General features: G+C 43.5%; 1 protein-coding gene across 3 annotated transcripts in view; it reads right to left on the bottom strand.

Moving 5' to 3' along the window:
• The window catches only part of gli2a (GLI family zinc finger 2a), a 159928-nt gene that overhangs the window by 119244 nt on the left and 20827 nt on the right, over positions 1-19857 (bottom strand). For all 3 annotated transcript variants that reach the window (XM_089003496.1, XM_089003494.1, XM_089003497.1), the window contains exon 2: positions 11705-11834. In XM_089003496.1, coding sequence (XP_088859622.1) covers positions 11705-11810 — 106 coding nt within the window. In that variant the 5' untranslated portion in view covers positions 11811-11834. The remainder of the gene's footprint in view (positions 1-11704; positions 11835-19857) is intronic.

Raw genomic sequence — 19857 nt, forward strand, 5'->3', positions numbered from 1 at the left:
TCTTCAGCCAGTACCAGTCCCCTCCCGACCTTGGTCCCACATCTCCCTGGACTTCGTCACGGGCCTTCCCCCTTCCCGTGGCAAGACGGTCGTCCTCACTGTGGTGTACCGCTTCTCCAAGTCATCCACTTCATCCCGTTAACCAGGTTGCCGTCCGCCATCGAGACTGCCCAGCTCCTGGTTAACCACGTTGCCCGTGTCCACGGGATTCCGGCGGACATCGTGTCGGACCGGGGGGGACCGCAGTTCGTGTCCAAGGTATGGAAACGTTTCTGTCGGTCCATAGGGGCATCGGCGAGCTTGTCGTCTGGCTACCACCCTCACTCCAACGGCCAGACGGAGCGCAAGACCCAGGACCTGGAAGCGGCTCTACGGTGTGTGTGCTTCCACTGTCCAGTGTTGTGGGCTCTCCACTTCCCGTGGGTGGAGTACGCACACAACACCCTGGTCTCCTCAGTCACAGGTCAGTTTCCTTTCATGTCCACCACCTCAGACGGGCCCATCGGGTGTGGAAGGAGACAAGAGCCGCCCTGTCGCGCAGGGCCGGAATCAGCACATCGCGGATCCTCGTCGCCGCCAGGCACTGGTCTAACAGGTCGGGCAGGAGGAATGGCTGTCTACGAGTGATTTCCGGTAGGCCGGGACGTCGGCCAAATTGGGGCCGCGCTTCGCGGACCCCTTCCCTATCGAGGCCGTCCTCAGCCCGGTCTCGGTCAGGCTCCGGCTGCAACCCACGATGAAGGCCCACCCGGTCTTCCACGTGTCCCTCCTCAAGCCGGTGGAAACCAGCTCCCTAGCTCCAGAACCCGTTTCCCCCCCCTCTCCCCGGATGGTGGACGGCGACCCAGTATACACTGTGCGGGAGATACTGGACTCACGGCGCATGGGCGCATGCAATATCTGGTCGACTGGGAAGTCTATGGGCCGGAAGAACGTCAGTGGGTCCCCCGCTCCTGGATCCTCGACCCATCACTCACCCGAGCATTCCAGTCGGCTCATCCCTCCAAACCGGGTGGGCCGTCAGGGGGCGTCCGTAGAGGGGGGGGGGGCACTGTCATATCCTGATTGGCGTCAGGTGCACGCCCCTCCCCTACCTGCATTCCATTTAGCGCATTCCACGCCCTTGTCGCCTCACAGTATGCAGGTTGGTCCCCCTCTGCAGTCGTTGCCTCGATTTTCCATTTCGCCACTTTATGTTTGGTCCCTGTGTGTCTCAGTAAAGCCTCTTTTGAACCTATTCCTGTCTCCATCGAGTATTTTGGATTCAGCCCTCGTTTTTGTCCGACGAGATCTGTTGCCACACCTTGTTCGGACGTGACAGAGTCGGAGAAGTGGCAGTGGTGTTCTTGACTGGGTTATTCACCAAGATCTTAGATGGACAAAGTGTACTGGTGCCAATTTTTAGGAACAAGGGAGATGTGCAGAGTTGTTTGTAACTACAGAGGAATAAGGTTGATGAGCCGTACAATTGGATTGGATTGGATGTACCTTTATTCGTCTCACAGTGGAGAAATTTACATTTCAAGTTATGAAAGGAAAAGGAAATGAAAGAAAGAAGTAGAAATGAAACAAAACTATGGGAAAGAGTCATTGAAGCGAGACTAAGAACAGAAGTGAACATTTGTGAGCAGCAGTATGGCTTCATGCAAAAAAAAGAGTATGGCAGATGCAATGTTTGCTTTAAGAATGCTGATAGAGAAGTACAGAGAAGATCAGAAGGAATTGCATTGTCTTTGTAGACCTGGAGAAAGCATATGGCAGGGTGCCCAGAGAAGAGCTGTGGTATTGCATGAGGAAGTCTGGAGTGACAGAAAAGTCTGCAAGACATGTATCATGACTGTAAGACAGTTGTAAGGTGTGCTGTCGGTGTGATGGAGGAGATCAAGGTGGAGGTGGGACTCCACCAGGGGTCAGCTGTGAGCCCCTTCTTATTCGCTATCATGATGGACAGGCTGACAGACGATATTAGACAAGAATCCCAATGGACGATGATGTTTGCAGATGACATTGTGATCTGTAGCGAGAGCAGAGAACAAGTAGGGGAGAAACTAGAGAGTTGGAGGTATGCAAAGGAAAAGAATGAAGATCAGTCGCAAGACAGAATATATGTGTGTGAATGAGAGGGATCCAAGTACAAGAGTGATGCTACAGGGAGAATAGATAAAGAAGGTGGAGGATTTTAAGTACTTGGGTTCAACTGTGAAAAGAGATGAAGAAGCGTGTCCGGGCAGGCTGAAACAGCTGTAAAAAAGGTCAGGTGTGATGTGTAATAGAAGGGTTTCAGCCAGGATGAAAGGAAAGGTGTATGAAACGGTGGTGAGACCAGCCATGATGTTAGGACTGGAGACAGTGCCACAGAAGAAAAGACAGGAAGCTGGAGGTAGCAGAGATGAAGATGTTGAGGTTTTCATTGGGAGTGACCAGGTTGGATAGGATCAGGAATGAGTATATCAAGGGACAACTCATATTAGAAGCTTTGGAGAGAAAGTCAGAGAGTCCAGCCTGAGATGGTTTGATGCTGAGCCTTGAACTGCCAGGCAGGAGCCCGAGAGGAAGATCAAAGAGGAGGTTTATGGCTGTCGTCAAAGAGGACATAAAGGTAGCTGGTGTGAGAGAAGAGGATGCACAAAACCAGGTTAGATGGAGGACACTGATTCACTGAAAAAAAAAAATACAGTGGGACCTCGTTTTACGAACCCCTTGCCTTACGAACTTTTCGGTTTACGAACGTCAAATTTATGAAAATTAAACCTTGGCATACGCACCACTTTTTGGGATACACACGGAGCGCTGCCCCACCGTGCCTGGCGGAGTAATTTTTGGCGGAAGAACACCAAACCACACGACCGAACAGCGCCACAGCCGGCCTACCTTTTCACATCCCCTTTCTCTGAGTGCACATGTCGTTAGTCTTCAAGGATTTATCACAGATACTTTTGCTGTTATGGGACCAAAAAAGACCCCACCACAGGCTCGTGTTCAGCCGAAGAAGACACAAAACAAAATTATAGTCGAGGAGAAGAAGGAGATCATTGAGAAACACAAACGAGGTGTGCGTTTGTCTGACTTTACAACAGTGCTCCATTGCTACCATCCTTCGGAACAAAGAAGCTATTAAAGGTGCGTGTATGCTAAAGGTGTTTCCGTGTTGTCAAAGTAACGGTCTCGGGTAATAAAATAGATTGAAAAACTTCTGTTAATTTCGATTAACGAAAAGCAGCTAGCCGAAGACAGCGTGAATAAAGCAATTATATCCGAAAGGCAGGGCAAATTCACTCTGATATCGTCATGCGGCAACCTGCAAGTTTATTGATGGTTTGAAAGTTAGCAACGGATGGAGGAGATGGCTGCAGCATCAAGTGAGAGCATCAAGACATTGTTGGTTAAGTGGAATGATGTGCAGGCTTTTATTGAACAGAAAAGACTGGCTATGAGAATCATCAACATGATGAATGATATTGTGGTGCCTCAGTTTTGTAAGACCTTACAAGTCAGAAAGCAACAGGTGTCAATTAAGAGGTTTTTAGTCAGCAAAAATGATAAGAGTCTCAGAAGAAGCAAAGAAGAGAAGCCACACCGGAGGTTGAGTTACCAACAGTCCATACACTAACTCCCTCCCCCCACCACCTGCTCCCACCCCATTCCATCAAGCCATCAACAACCATCACAAAGGTAAATAAAACAACTTTATTATACAGTGCAGTGTATTTCTTTCATTACAATACAATAAAACATTTAATATACATAGAATAAGGTATATTGTGTGTAGTTTTAAGGATTATTTAGTTGAAAATTATATTTTATGGAGACATGGGAACTGATTATTCTCATTTTAATGGTTTCCTATGGGAAATTATTTTTTGGGATACACACTTTTTTCGCCTTACACACTCTGTCTGGAAACCAATTAAGTGCATAAGCCAAGGTCCCACTGTATACTGTACTGTTTATTAAATTGCACATTCATTCAGGCACATATATTTTGTTTGCTCAGAAACAATCCCAAATTAATATCATCCATAAGGTGATCATTACAGATGAATGAGCTTTCTAGGAGAATGCAGGACTGCAGTGAGAGTAATTCTTCTTCCCAGCAATGTTTCTACAAGGGTGGACCACAGCTGTGTTTCCAGTTGTGGGTGATGGGAGTGACGAGGGCAACCACATACTGTCTGTCTCTAGATCAGTTTACAACTGCAGAATGAGGTTCGTTTACACAAGCGCCTCTCGCCGATGTTTACAGTTAGTTCACATTTTTGTTTTACTATGTCAAAGTCAAAGTCAGCTTTATTGTCAAATATGCTAATATGCATGACATACAGCACAGATGAAATTAATGTCCTCTCGGACCCAGCGTGCAAGGCATGCAAGGCACTTATAACGTGGCTAAAAGACTTACAATTGACAACAGACAATACATGTAATTTCTGAATGTAAAGTGAGGTAGTGTCATCTGGAAAGTGAGGTAGTGAAGTATGTAAAGTGAGGTAGTGACATATGTAAAGTGAGGAAGTGACGTATATAAAGTGACGTAATGTAGTAATGCAAAAACAAACAAGAAAGGGTTGAAGTGAGGTCTTGCAGAAAAAAATTTGAAAGAACAAAAAAAAAATAGAGTTCAGGATGATAGTACAGCATGTAGCGTGTACTCAGAGTTCAGTGAGTGTGGCAGTGGGAAGGGGCAGGGTGGGCAGGGCTGGGAGGGAGTGGTGGCCTGGTGGCAGAAACTGTCCTTGAGCCTGCTGGTCTTTGCTCGGAGACTCCACAGTCTCCTACCCGATGGCAGCAGGCTGAAGAGGCTGTAGAGGGGTGGGTGGGATCGCCAGCGATCCTGATGGCTCTGCGGGTGTTGTAAATGTCCTGAAGGGGGGGGGGGGGGAGAGACAACTCACTATGTCTAAACTCTTCAGATGTTTATTTTATCTCTCTCTTAATTGAGGTTGACAGAATGACAGAAGAAAATCAAATTACCCCAGGCTGCAGGTTAGGTTCGTTCTCATACCGTACAAATCTACATGTAGTAACTTTTAAAACACGTTGACATCAAATACACTGATGGATTGAGGCGAGACCTCAGAGGAGTGGAAAAAAGCTGTGCACCTTATTTATTGCGTTAATTCCCATCTACTTTGCAAACAAAACCGGCAGGAAGTGTCTTAGAAGTGGGAACGTGGATTATACTTCACACACTGGGAAACAATGTGAAAAGGGGCAAGTAGACACCATAAATGAATAGTGAGACTCGAAGGTTGGGCAGGAAAAAAAACTGCCCTGGTGGGGTGTTGGTTAATCCCCCCAAGCATCCATATATTGCTCGACTACTTCTCTCCCACTGCTTGTAAAATTTGACTTTAGGCCACTGAAAGTGTGTACAATCATTTGGTACATTTGATTTATTTACAACTATTGTTCAGAGTAGGTTGCAAAGCATTTCTATGAATCAGCTCTTACAGTACATGGCCAAAAAAAATACAGGACCAATGTTAAGATACAGTATGTAACATATTCAATCACCCGACTTATCAAAAACAAAAATGTAAATTCATTTGAGATGACACTCACAATTGTAAACACATACCAAAAATCATGTCAATGGTTGTCATTCCCTTTTTTTCTTAGCCCAGAAGATAATTCCCTAATGCATTTTGTGACTTGAACATACAAAAGAGTAATTTTCTTCACATTTTTTTCAGCAAATGCTCTTGCATCAGAAAAGGAATTTGCCGACTCTTTGAACTGAGGTTGAGGGCCAAGAAGTTAAAACCAAAGAGGCCAACGGGATCTGGCGAGCATGCGGTCATCTCTGCATAACGTTGACCTCTGAGCCCTCACTCAATTGCTCTCCCCCTCATACAGTCCGTCACAACCACAGAAGCATAAGAGCCTCATTTAGAGGCACAGAAAGAAAAGCAGAACTCTCTTTCTCAGGAAGATTAGTGGCTGTCCCTTTGGAGTAGATCTTTGGAAAGAGCAGGGAGTGGAGCGGAGGCGCTGTTTTTTTTTTCTTACTCCTTTCTCTGGGACATTTTTCTCTGCCAAGGGGGCCGTGACCTGTTCCAAGAGCGCCCTCCATAGAAACATGTTGAGGTGCCCGAGCCGTATCTGAAATGCAGCTATGATAGCCATGATTAACGCTCCACTCTTTATCTCAAAGCCACACTACTCTGAGAAGCAGTCAGGACAAAAGTCTTCTCTTCTTCATCCAACAGCGTTATGCCTCTCACTTTAAAGGAGCAGCAGAGACAATCAGCGTTCATGTTGTTGAAGTCAAAGCATGGGGATGGTGAATGGTGTGTTCTGGTATACTAGCTACGCCATCCCAGATCCAGAACTGCTATGAGTAATGGCATGGATACTAAACATGTTATTGATAAATCATATTAGTAATTGTCATGAATGCCATGTGCACAAACTGGCCATCCCTCGACCATGCTGCTTGGGCTTGTAACTGATGGGTCAGAAGGTTCCAGTGGTATTTAGAGACTGAAGAAATAATAAGGCTGTAAAAGAAGTCAGAGCATCTCTCAAACTCATGAGCACACACAACCCAGGTTTTGTTGTTAAGCATGGAAGTCGGGACATGTTTTTCACAGTTTTCCCTCAGGAAATTGTTTGATCTTTTACTGTGATGGAAGCAGGCACCTTATCTCAGCACACGCTACACTGACATAGTTAAGGCTCAGCTTAATGCAGGCTTGTAAATCCCGGGGCTTTGGAATCAGGTTGCAAGTGACATGCTTGCGGCAGCAAGCCCTGCAGCTAGGAGAAAGATGCAGGCTGTCCCAGCAAATGCAGGGGCCCATTTGGAATCATTAATGAGGCTTTAAGAAAGCTGTTTGATTCTTTTCTTTTGGACTGTCCTTTGGAAACTGCACTTTGTGTACTTGGAACGCAAAGCTCTCGCCTCTCTTGACGACACTCTTCTTTCGACGCACATGTGGCGTCACACGTGTGTATGATTTTGAAGTGCGCCTTTCAACCCTTTCATGTCTTTCAATTCCTTGATCTCCTTGATGTGCGTCTCACCCTGACGCATAGCACACGCTTGAAAATTGTATAAAAGGAGCTGTCGGGGGACAGAGAGATTGGGCGAACCACGGGGCAGAATCATCTCAGACTCATCTCGGACTCACAGACTCAAAGAGACTTGCAAAGCCCCGCACAGGCGCCCGGCTCACGCCGGGCGTCGGACGGACATCACGGCACGACTTGCTCGACTCCACGCCACGATCAAGCTCTGCGCGTCACCTGCCTGGGAGATCTGACAACGAACCTACTTACAAATAAAGAGAACCATCGAACTCTTTACACATCCTTCGGTCGAGGACACATATTCCCAAAGTAAAATACAGTAAAGTCTCGTTATATCGATATCGGGTATATCGATAGTCCCGGTTATATCGATACTATTTCTTTGCACGCACGGAGAAAATTACATGCAAACAGGGTCGGATATATCGATATTCCCGGTTATATCGATATTTTTTGGACTCCCTTGAATATCGATATAACGAGACTTTACTGTATGTACTAATGCTGGAGCATTGTGGCATTGAACATTTAAAAGGGAACAATGTATGCCTCCTTAAAAGTAAAGTGTCAAACTCAAGGCCAGATGCGGCTGAACCCATTTTATTTGATGTGGAAGCAAATCATATGTGTGAACTTCCTTGCTAAAATCTCCACTGAAATATAAAAAAATCAATCATTCATTTTCCAAACTGTTTCATCCAACTGTTTTATCATCACTAGGGTTGTGGGGGTTGCTGGGGGTTCCATCTGTCTTCGGTCAGTAGGCGGTAGACCTGAACCGGTTGCCAGCCGATTGCAGAGTACACAGAAACGAACAACCATTCACGCCGTCACTCACACCTATGGACAATTCAGAGTGTTCAATCACCCTGCCATGCATATTTTTAGAATGTGGTAGGAAACCGGAGGCCCAAGAAGAACATGCAAACACGACACAAAGAGGGCAGAGCTTGAATTGTGAAGTCGACATGCTAATCCCTTGACTATTGGGATGCTTCGGATTGTCCTTTATTTCCTTTCGGCTTTTCCCTTCAGGGGTCGCCACAGCGAATCAATGTCCTCCATCTATCCCAGTTTTGTGCATCCTCTACTCTCACACCAGCTGCCTTCATGTCCTCTTTGACCACATCCATAAACCTCCTCTTCGGTCTTCCTCTCAGTCTCCTGCCTGGGAGTTCAAGGCTCAGCATCCTTCTCCCGATATAGTTACTCTCTCTCCTCTGGACATGTCCAAACCATCTCAGTCTGGCCTCTCTGACTTTCTCTTCAAAGCCTCTAATATGAGTTGTCCCTCTAATGTACTCATTCCTGATCCTATCCAACCTGGTCACTCCCAAAGAAAACCTCAACATCTTCAGCTCTGCTACCTCCAGCTCTGCTTCCTGTCTTTTCTTCAGTGGCACTGTCTCCAGTCCAAACATCATGGCTGGTCTCATCACTGTTTTATACACTTTCCTTTCATCCTAGCAGAGACCCTCCTATCACACATCACACCTGACATTTTTCTCCAGCCGCTGCAGCCTGCCTGGACACGCTTCTTCACCTCTTTTCCACACTCTCCATTGCTCTGGACAGTTCACCCCAAGTACTTAAAATCTTCTATCTTCTTTATTTCTTCTCCCTGTAGCATCACTATTGCACTTGGATCCCTCTCATTCACACACATGTAGTTCATCTTGCTGCGACTGATCTTCATTCCTCTCCTTTCCAGGGCATATCTCTAGTTTCTCCGCCACCTATTCCCCGTTCTCGCTACAGATAACAATGGCATCTGCAAACATCATGGTCCAAGGAGATTCTTGTCTCACATCGTCTGTCAGCCTGTCCATCACCATAGCAAATAAGAAGGGGCTTAGAGCTGACCCCTGGTGGAGTCCCACCTCCACCTTGAATTCCTCCGTCACACCAACAGCACACCTCACAACTGTCTTTCAGTCATGATACATGTCTTGCACCGCTCTGACATACTTTTCTGTGACTCCAGACTTCCCCATGAAATACCACAGCTCTTTTCTAGGCACCCTGTCTTACGCTTTCTCCAGATCTACAAAGACACAATGCAATTCCTTCTGACCTTCTCTGTACTTCTCTATCAGCATTCTTAAAGCAAACACTGCATCCGTCGTACTCTTTTTTTGGCATGAAGTCATACTGCTGCTCACAGATGTTCACTTCTGCTCTTAGTCTAGCTTCAACTACTCCTTCCCAGAGTTTCATTGTATGGCTCATCAACTTTATTCCTCTATAGTTAGTACAACACTGCACATCTCCTTTGTTCTTAAAAATGGGCACGAGTACACTTCGTCTCCATTCTTCAGGCATCTGTTCACCATCTAAGATCTTGTTGAATATGCTTCGGATTGTCCAAATGAAATAAATAGTGTTGAGATTGTGCAATATTTTTTTTTTATAAGTGAGTGTAAATTACTTAGAATCATTGAATAAACTACAGTCTTACAGTTCACTGATTTAAAAACTACAAATCAATCAATTTGCAGTGTAAGTAGTAAGACAATGAGACGATTAATTTGGTTTGCTGTCATAACGCCCCACCAAGGGTAAATAATTAGTTTGCCACCCTTGGACTAAAGCGATGTGAGTGGGAGTGAAAACAAGAAAAGTAGGAGTGTGCTTGACATTGTTTTAATTTTTACATTGTTGTTGTTTTTTTGTCGACGTGTTTTTTTTTTTTTTTTTTTTTGCAGACTTTAATGTGGAATATGTGACTTGGATTAGATCTTTCCAAGCACAACTAAGCTAAATAGTGTCCTTTAAGATATCTTTGTCATCTGAAAAGGGCTCAATGTGTTTCTTTTGCAAGTGCATACTTCAAAACAGAAATATGTCATTAATAAGTGAAACAACAGAAGCAGAGCAAATGTCAAAGGACAATCAAATGTTTAAGTTAGCTTGATGACAGTATATGAACTGTTTGCTTCTGCCGTAGCCCTTAGATGAAGAGGTCTCTCTGAGGGCTTTACAAACTTGGGTCCACCAGCAGCATTTGTTATTCATAACATTTGGGACCTCAGAGGAATGAACAAGGTTCTACGACCTCGTTAAGACCAGTTTCCATCATTAATTCGTGAATGAAAATAAGAGTTCCCCTCTTTGTATCATGGTTTTATTTTGTGCCTTTGACCCAGAACGCACCCTCATGAGACCAGTCCTCCAAATAGTAATTGAAAAGTGTGTGGTAATTTTTGTCAGCACTGTAAGGTAATGAAATATCCAGCCCTATCAAGCTACACAACGTGCAATGGTCATATCTATAAATAATTAAACTCAAGCTAGTTCGATATTTTCTTTGCTGACTTGAAAATACTGTAAGACTCTTTGTGGCGCTGCCAGGGTACTTGCACTGAACCGTCCTAGTTTCAACCCTGCATCCCTAAACAATTAATGCGCATGGCTCATCTTGTGTCAGGCCATCAAGATAATCATAAAAAAAAAACACTAATACCACAATATCATATGACATCTTGTTTGCATTTCAAAGTACCTTCCTTGTTCTGTGACTTCACCAGAGGCCCCTGTCCACTGCTATGCCAGCCTTTTTTTTAGAAATGCACACTTGGGAGGTGAGAACAAGGTCTTTCAACCTCATTATAGCATTTTCTCATCATCCCCACTCTGGAATCACTAAATGATGCAGCTCCCATCTCTTTTCATGTATCACCCAATTGCTTATGCGAGCCATCGTGTTTTAAATGATGCTCATTTGCACAGTGGAACATGCTCCTACATGAACTAGAAACAAGATCTACAAAATATTTGTTTGTAGAATTAAGGGTTTGCTTTTTCACCAATTCATTTTTTTTTTTCTTCTGAGAAAAGAAAACTCATATTCTAAAACAGGGGTCGGGAACCTTTTTGACTAAGAGAGCCATAAAAGTAAAATATTTAGAAATGTTTTTTCAGTGAGACACATACGGACAAGCGCGCACACACACACGCACACACACGCAAACACAGACGCACGCACGGCCACTTTTCAACAAAATGCCAGAATGTATTATTTAAAATAACTTTGTGATAGTACTCACCGTTAACATGAATAGTTTTCCGTTCCTCATTATTGGTAAAAATCTAGCCAAACGATCGGATGAAAGTCAACTTGCCGGGTCCATAGGCGAAGTTACTGCTAGCTACCCTGCACACGGCTCATTAGCTTCCACACTTGCTTTCTGCTGTCTCTCGCAGAAGTGTATTGATGCTAACATTAGCATGGGGCTTGTTAAAATGCCACTGACATTTGACTATTTCATCGATGGTATTGTTTCATTGCAAATTAGAATCAGAATCTTTTCTCTCCACAAAGGTGAATACTCCGGTGCATTCAAGCTGAAGTGTACTCGTCATTTGTTTTACTCGTCGGGTTTATTTAAAGGGCCGTTTACCTGTTTAAACATGACGGCCAGTATCATTCAAATAAAAAAAAAATTGCTTTCCGCCAACCTAGGTCAGTGTCATCCAATCAAAATTGTGCTTTCCACCAACTGCAGCCCCAACAGGAAATGAACAGCGAAAAAGCGAGAATATATATTTATTTTTATCGGCGGGCCATATGCAATCATCAAAAGAGCCATATATGGCTCGCGAGCCATCGGTTCCCGACCCCTGTTCTAGACGAAAGGTAGAGAATGAAGGGAGTTTTGGAAAACGATTGCACCTCGAGAGGTTGGAGAGGGTTTCTTTGGAATTTCTGAGAAGCTCCTTCCATCCAAAACGGGACCTTTGCACTCCTTCTCAGTAGCAGTTGGAGCTGACGTCTCCATGCTGCTCCTTTAATGTCCGAAAATCTGAACAGACAAGAAAAATTCTGTTTGGGTCTTCAATTTGTACTGAATAAGACACACTGTTGCAGAATTTGGTCATGGTACATGCTGCTGCCTTTCATGCTGATTAACACAGGTTAACTGTCATGCCCGGATTGAACAAACAACAACATAATAATAAATAAATAAATAATAATAATACATTTTATTTCAAGCACCTTTCAAAGCTCTCAAGGACACTTTACGGTCTCACACAAGCATAGCTACAAAAATAAATAAATGGATTTGAAGGTGGGAAGAGAATCGATGTAATATCGATTCTCCTCCCAGAGTGTTGGGAGGAAGTGATCCAGAGTTGGGGGGCAGAGCAGCTGAAAGTTCAGTCCCCCATCGTGCTGAGACAGGCAGGGGGACACACAGAGGTGGAGGGAGGAAAAGGATCTGACGGAACGAGAGGGAATAGAAATTTGAAGAAGGTCAGAAAGGTATGGGGGGCAAGGTTAAGGGTAGCTTTAAATGTATAAAGAAGAATTTCAAAGTTGATTCTATATTTGACCGGGGGCCAGTGGAGCTCTTGGAGGATGGGGGTGATGTGGTGAAAGGATGAGGTGATGATCCGGGCTGAAGAATTCTTGACGAGTTGAAGTTTGTGGAGACGTCTCTGAGGGACACCAAGGAGAAGTGAATTGCAATAGTCAATCCAGGAGGAGACTAGGAACAAGGATAGCAGTGGTGTGAGGGAGGAGAGACGGACGAAGACTATTGATATTGCGTAGGTGGAAGTACGCAGATGGGGTTATTTATATGGGAGTGGAAAGATAGTGTGATAGTGATTATCAATAGTGAGAGAGAAACTGTTAGCTTTGCTCAAGGTGGATTTGATACCAATGAGGAGAATTTCAGTTTTTTCGCTGTTAAGTTGGAGGAAGTTATGGGTAAACCAGGATTTAATTTCAGAGAGGCACAGTGAATGGGAAGAAGGTGGAAGAGAGGTGTCAGGTTTGCTGGAGACATCGATCTGGGTGTCATCCACAAAGCAATGAAATTGTATACCAAATTTACGGACAATATTGCAGAGGGGAAGAAGGTAGGTGATAAAGAGGAGGACAGAGCCTTGGGGCACACCAGAAGATACAGGAGAGGACTGTGACAAATGGGTATGTTGCGTCAGTAAAGGCCTCAAATTTTAAAACAGTGCCAAAAAAAATCACACCAGTAAACTACCTGCGGCAACATCTGACAAACCGAAAGTCACAACATTAATGTGACAGTAATATTCGAACATGGGGAGAGTATTCAACAAGTATATTGTTTAAATTTCACTTTGTAGAACAAATGAAATGTTTACACACATGAATTTGTCTTCCTGTTTCAGCTGCATGAATTCCGATGGGGTTAACATTTGGATTTTTTTTCACATCATTGAGAAGGCAAGAGCAGATGTAATTCAATGTTTACATGGTTATTTCATTATGGTTGACGACATATTTATCCAGTCAGTGTAAATAATTTGATGTAATGAGTTCACAGTACTCGCTCTGTTCCAATTGTAAATGCAAGTGGCCCTTAGTGCCGAGGTTTTAGTGTGTCAAGACCTCATGTGTTTGTCAATGGACTGGTGGCAACGTTCCACTTGTTTGAATTGGTAGGTTCATTCTCAGCTGAGAACAAACATGACTCGGGCCGGTCTTGTTGCAGAAAAGCCATCCGCACTGTCATACAAGCTGCTGTGGTCTATTTTCAGATTCTTGTGCAAAAATGTCTCCAAACATTGACATGTTGTTGTAAAGTGAGAGACTGACTGGTCCTGCTTTGGAAGGACACTTTCTTTTTTTGCAGGACAAAAATGTTCATATAAAGTTCATATCATAACGACAGTGAGCCAAATAATCACAACTAAATTATCATACTTGGTGTTTTTTGACAATGAGCAACATGACTAATTGAATTTTAATGCTTGTAAGATCTTTGGAAGTGGAGTCACTTTCTCAACACGAGTTCCTTTTCGCGGGTCCAAATCTGTTTTATTTAGTTCGTGCTGCCAATAAATGTTGAAGTATACAAGTTGCATCACTATCAGATGATGATAAATGAGGATTTTTCTTCATAGTTCCTTTTTGTTTCATTTTGTGACTTTTGTTTAAATTCTGTCAATTTTAATTTGATTTTCAAGTTGGTCAGTTAGTATGAATTCATTCTTATGTTTTTTCGAAATGCATAATTTTTGTTGAGGTTGTATTTTTTTCATTCATTCATTAATTTTCCGATCCGCTTAATCCTCACAAAGGTCGCCAACGGCGAGGGACACACTGAACCGATCGCCAGCCGATTACAGGACACACAAAGACAAACAAGCAGTCACACTCACACCTATGGACAATTTAGAGTGTTTAATTAGCCTGCCTTACATGTTTTGGGAATGTGGGATGAAACCAGAGTACACGGAGAAAACCCACACCAGTGAGGGGGGTGTTTAAACATAAGATAGAAAGGCAGACGACAGAGCGAGAAAGAGAAAATGGATAGAAAACAGTGACATTTGGACTTGTTTCAACTTTGATAGTTCAAAGGCAGAGTGTAGACTGCAAGGTTAAAATATCCCATCAATAAGGCTCCACAAATAACCAGCACAAGCCGTCTGTACACTTGATGCAAAAAGCTATCAACCCAGCTAGACAGAACACATTGATGAGGAACTAGATAAAATTATCGCCGAGAAAGCACGCCAACTTCACTCGGATATTGTCAAGAGGCAACCTGGAAGTTTGTCATCTATTGATGATTTCAAGGCTAGCCACGGATGGTTCGAGAACTTTATGCGCCGTACAGGGATTCATAGTGTCATTCGGCATGGTGAGGCAGCCAGTTCTGACGGTAAAGCTTCCAAAGCCTACAAGGGATCATTCCTCAAGATGGTGAAAAAAGGCTACGTTCCATCAAGTCAACAACGACCATCACAAAGGTAAATAAAATGACTTTATTATTCAGTACAGTTTATTTCTTTAATTACAGTCCCTATGGATTGTGACTCTCCTTATTCTTCCTCTGGGAAATTAATTTTTGGGATACACACTTTTCGCCTTACACACTCTGTCTGGGAAACAACAAAAGTTTGTAAGTGAAGGTATCACTATATTTGTTTTTGAATTAGTTGTTTTAAATATATATATATATATATATATATATATATATATATATATATATATATATATATATATATATATATATATATATAAACCAAGTGTAAAAGTCCGCCAAGGTTAAACAAACACGTACACAATGCATGCAGCAAACAAGCAGCAAACAAACAATGAATCGGCACCGGATGGTCGTGCCGGGTGTTCTTTTAAATGTCAATGATTAAACGACCAACACCTGCGAGGCTGCAGGCAGGGCTGACGTCGCTACCCGCTGGTCGCCAATCTGATCGGGACGACCAGCACCTGTGCAGGTGCAGTAAAGTATATATTTTATTACTTTCGGCTATATCGATACTGTTTCTATGCACGCACGGAGAAAATTACATGCAAACAGGGTCGGATATACCGATAGTCCCGGTTATATCGATGTTTTTTCGGACTCCCTTGAATATCGATATAACGAGACTTTACTGTATATAGGGATAGTTTTACAATTAGTTTGATCTCATGTGTCTGGCCATCATGCTCATCTATGATTTTGCCGTTTGTTTGGATTGGATTGGATTTGCCTTTATTAGTCTCACAGGAGCAATCATGCCTGTGACCCTTAGGCAGAGGTGCTAATCACCTGTCACAAAGCCATTGTAGGTGATAAGCTGTGAGCAACGTAGAGGTTTATGCTGCAGCTGTTTTTTTTCCTGTTGCCAAATAGAACTGGAACTTGCCAGAGAGGTATTTTGTCTCCTCTCAACCAATCCAGCCACACTCACATCGCTTTTTATTTGCACTTTCATGGTTTGATTTGGAAAGGGGAACCTCTTTCTAAAGTGTTAAAGCAGGGCGGGCAATTTGTATATATGGTTCTCTCAATTCACAATGGTTAGTCCCCATATTTCCCATGCCTCTCCACAGGCTGTAGTGCAAGGAAACCACAAATGACAGATGATTATCTCAGCTTTGACAGCCTGGTACAGGTGCCAGAAAACGATTGGTCATATGGCATGGGTCAAAACAGAAAAAAAAAAAACATTTTCTTTTTTTAATTAACTGACAGGCGGAATTTAGTCGACAGTATCAAGAGTCCTACTTAAAATACAGATCTATCTGAACAGGAGATTCCCACGCACCAAGCCCACTCTGCATAATATGCAATGATGGTGAGTCGGATTTTCCATGGACTTTTCATGCCAAATTTGCGGTGTATTTTATTTTGAAGGCAATTAGACAAGCCATTCTACATGTCTAGGCTCGTGTTTATTATTATGTTTAGATAATACCATAATTTTTATGCCGATCGTATCATATTATTTTGTTGTATTTATCCGGCCGATCCCTGAAAATATTGTCTGACATTAAACCAGTCAGTGGGGCAAAAAGGTTTGGGTATTGTTTTCGAGTGAATCATGAATCTAGTTGTCCACCCAATTCGTAACTATTGGTAATGCTGTTTTGCAAGAGCGGCAATGGTCTCAATTAACAGTGTACCTTCAGGGAGGTACACTGTAAATTTTTCGATCGATCAATCAATCCATCCATCCATCCATCCATCCATCCATCCATCCATCCATCCATCCATCCATCCATCACTGGTGCGCATACAAGAAGGCCAGATTCGCCATCATGTAAAAAAAGACTTCATAAAGTATATCTAACATGATTGCACCCTCCATTTTTTTCCTCCCTACTCTTTGTCTTGTCCCTTCCTGCCACCTTTGCCTGAGATGTGCAGACTTGTGTTCAAACATGCCACATGTTTTTCTTCGAGCCTCGTTCAAGTTTCAAATGCTCCTCTCGACTACTACTGTTCAACAGTTCCCCTTTCACCAACACTGAAAGGAATGAAAACACAGATCAAAAGAGGCCCCCTCGTTTTGAACATAGCCTTCTTACTTTTCTCCTGTCTATCTTTCAGTAAGTGTGATCCACATGCTGGTAGGTTCTCTTTCCTGCTTGCGCACACACACACACACACGTTGCATCTGCACACGCTCCTAACCGTTGCTACATACTCTGCTCATTTGGCAGAGGAGATGGATAGGTGTGCCACCTGCAGACCTCTTCACTCAAATATCAAAACAACATCCAAATGGCAAAACCCTTATCCATTTAGGTTCGTGCCGAGGGCTATAACGAACCGGGAGAGCACTAAATAGCTCGCTGATCGCACGTTGTGCGTTCAGGAGTTTTGTTCTCGAGGTAAGAGTTGAGAGAAATCTCAGTTCACGTGCACCCAAGTTGTGTATATGAGGTTTGATTGTGAGCTGTGTTGCGTCAATCCGAATAACGGTCGGTGTTGTTTGACGGGGGCAGATATAATATTACCAAAAAAAGACGAGATAAAAACTGATTTTGATTGCCACATGGAATTCAATAGTAAAAAGTTGATGCAAAAAAAGTTGATCCTCGAGTAAAAACAGTATAGTTTTTGCCGTTCACCCAAATTGGTAGTTTGGACAGCTGCAGTTATTTTACCCGAACACTCAATGCCCTGATAATTCTTTTCGGTGGTTATGGGCCGCAAGGTGACCTCTTTTCACAAAGAATGAATGGCAGAGAAGCCAACGACAAATTTTGATGCAATTGGGCTTGATCAAACGAAAAATATTGCTTAGAAAAATAGCTACATATTCAAATATCTTCTGGTTGTCTTTTGCGAACAGTGATGACATTTGTCGGATCGAAACTAGTTTATAGTTACAACTAAAGGGGGTGTAACTTATTGTCTCTCATCTCATTTTCTGTACCGCTTATTCCTCATTAGGGTCGCGGGGGTTGCTGGAGCCTATCTCAGCTGTCTTCGGGCACGAGGCGGGGGACACCCTGAATTGGTTGCCAGCCAATCGCAGGGCAGACAAAGACGTACAACAGTCACTCTCACACTCACACCTAGGGACAATTTGGAGTGGTCAATCTGCCTGCCATGCATGTTTTTGGAGTGTGGGAGGAAACCGGAGGACCCGGAGAAAACCCACGCGGTTCCGGGGAGAACATGCAAACTCCACACAGGGAGGCCGGACCGGGACGCGCACCGGCGACCTCTGCACTGTGAAGCCGGTGTGCTAACCACTCGACTACCGGGCCGCCGTAACTTATTGTGATTATAGTCATTATTATTTAAATGCAGTGCACATTAGAGGAAAGGAAAAAACAGACCCACGTAATGTGTGATGTGTAGAATAAAATAAATAAAGAACATCCTGTCGCCATGTGACTTGCCGCATGTCTCCTTTGCTCTCCACAGAACAAGAGGCCACGGCCTGGAGAAAGACATGAGTGACATTGACGTGGGATGGACGATTCATGGAGCCGCTAGCCATCTTCAGGAGCCACGAGGATCGTCTGGATTCGCCAGGATCGTTAAGGAGATCCCAGAGCACATCAAAAGAACACTGGAACCACGTCAACAAATTGCACACCCCTTTCCCGATCACCTGCTCATCCGTATCACCATCCAAGAACCCAGGATGCCATGAAGACTTGCTTGATGTCGCAAATGGCATGACTTTACTTAGATTGTGTTTCCATTTTGATTGTATGTAATCGTTTTATTTTGTGATTTTTTTTTTCTTCTTTATTCACCTATATCAATGTTAAATATGTTCGCCAGGGAGCATATGTTATTCAATTCAAACATGAACACATTTTAAACATTGTTTTATTTTCTTAACATTTTATTTTCTCAGACTTCTGTTTTCGTACATCCGGTCAACAGCACATGCTGCCACTATTTGCAAAAGCTCTCCTAAACAGCTCTCTCTCTCTCTCTATTCTCCCATCGCGCCTTGACTATCTGCGCAAGCTCCATTATGTGGCGTCCTAAAGATTAATGAATCCTTTTGTTCTTATTTTTAATTCCTGCTTCATTAATTATGGCCCCAACAAGAAATGTATTTTTTTTTCTATTTTTATTAACTGATGTTTTAAAAGCAAATACTGTAGTTCACAATTCATGATAATGAAAAGAATTGACTGCACTTTGTCATGTAGCCATGTGCTGATCCAAAATTTTTCAGATACGCCAAACATTCCAAACTGCCTGTTAGCCTTTTGGAATGGATTAGTCATGACAGCCATTTTAATTTACTTTTGAATAAGATTCACCGCATCCATGGTTAAAGTTTGATGAACCTTCTTCTTGGTTAAGGAAAGATTTGGTCATGGCTGAAAGAACCCAGTGTCAACTGTTGTTATGAGACAACTGACAGAATGGACGACAGAAGTGTCCTTTTGCCAGCCAAGCTGCTCACAGGAGGGTTGCTGATACCGAATAATAGTTTTCGACAGCTTTGAAATGGGCCTTTCAGTCGTAGTGCCCACATGAAACTTTACAGCCTATGTAGTCACATTCTTGAACAGTTTTATGGGCTGTGGTTAAATGCTTGAAATAAAAAGGACTCCTTCGATAAACACATTTAATTTATGGGCAGACAGGTGTCGAGGCTCTACAGTTTAGTCTGAACAAGTGTATTCTTCAAGATCTGTTACGGAAACTTGGACAATGGACCTTTCCTTCTTGCAGCACGGGTGTAATAGTCTCTGGCTGAAGGAGCTACCCAGTGCTGTCAGGGTGGGCAGGAGGGTGTGGGAGGGGCTGTCCATCATAGCCTTTAGTTTAGCTACCGTCCGTCTGTTGCCCACCTCCTCCAGAGAGTTCAGCGAGCAGCCCAGGACAGAACTTGCCCTCTTGACAAGGCGCTCCAGTCTTTTCCTGTCCCGGGTGGTGATGCTGCCTGACCAGCAGACAATTCCATAGTGGATGGCTGAAGCCACCACAGAGTCATAGAAAGTCTTAAGGAGTGACCCCTGAACTCCAAAAGACCTCAGTTTCCTGAGTAGGAAGAGGCAACTCTGTCCCTTTTTGATTAGGGCATCCGTGTTTGTAGGCCAGTCCAGTTTATTGTTGAGAG

The sequence above is a fragment of the Hippocampus bargibanti genome, linkage group LG08, assembly GCF_051943395.1.
Source record: "Hippocampus bargibanti isolate YZ-2025 linkage group LG08, ASM5194339v1, whole genome shotgun sequence".
Taxonomy (NCBI): domain Eukaryota; kingdom Metazoa; phylum Chordata; class Actinopteri; order Syngnathiformes; family Syngnathidae; genus Hippocampus; species Hippocampus bargibanti.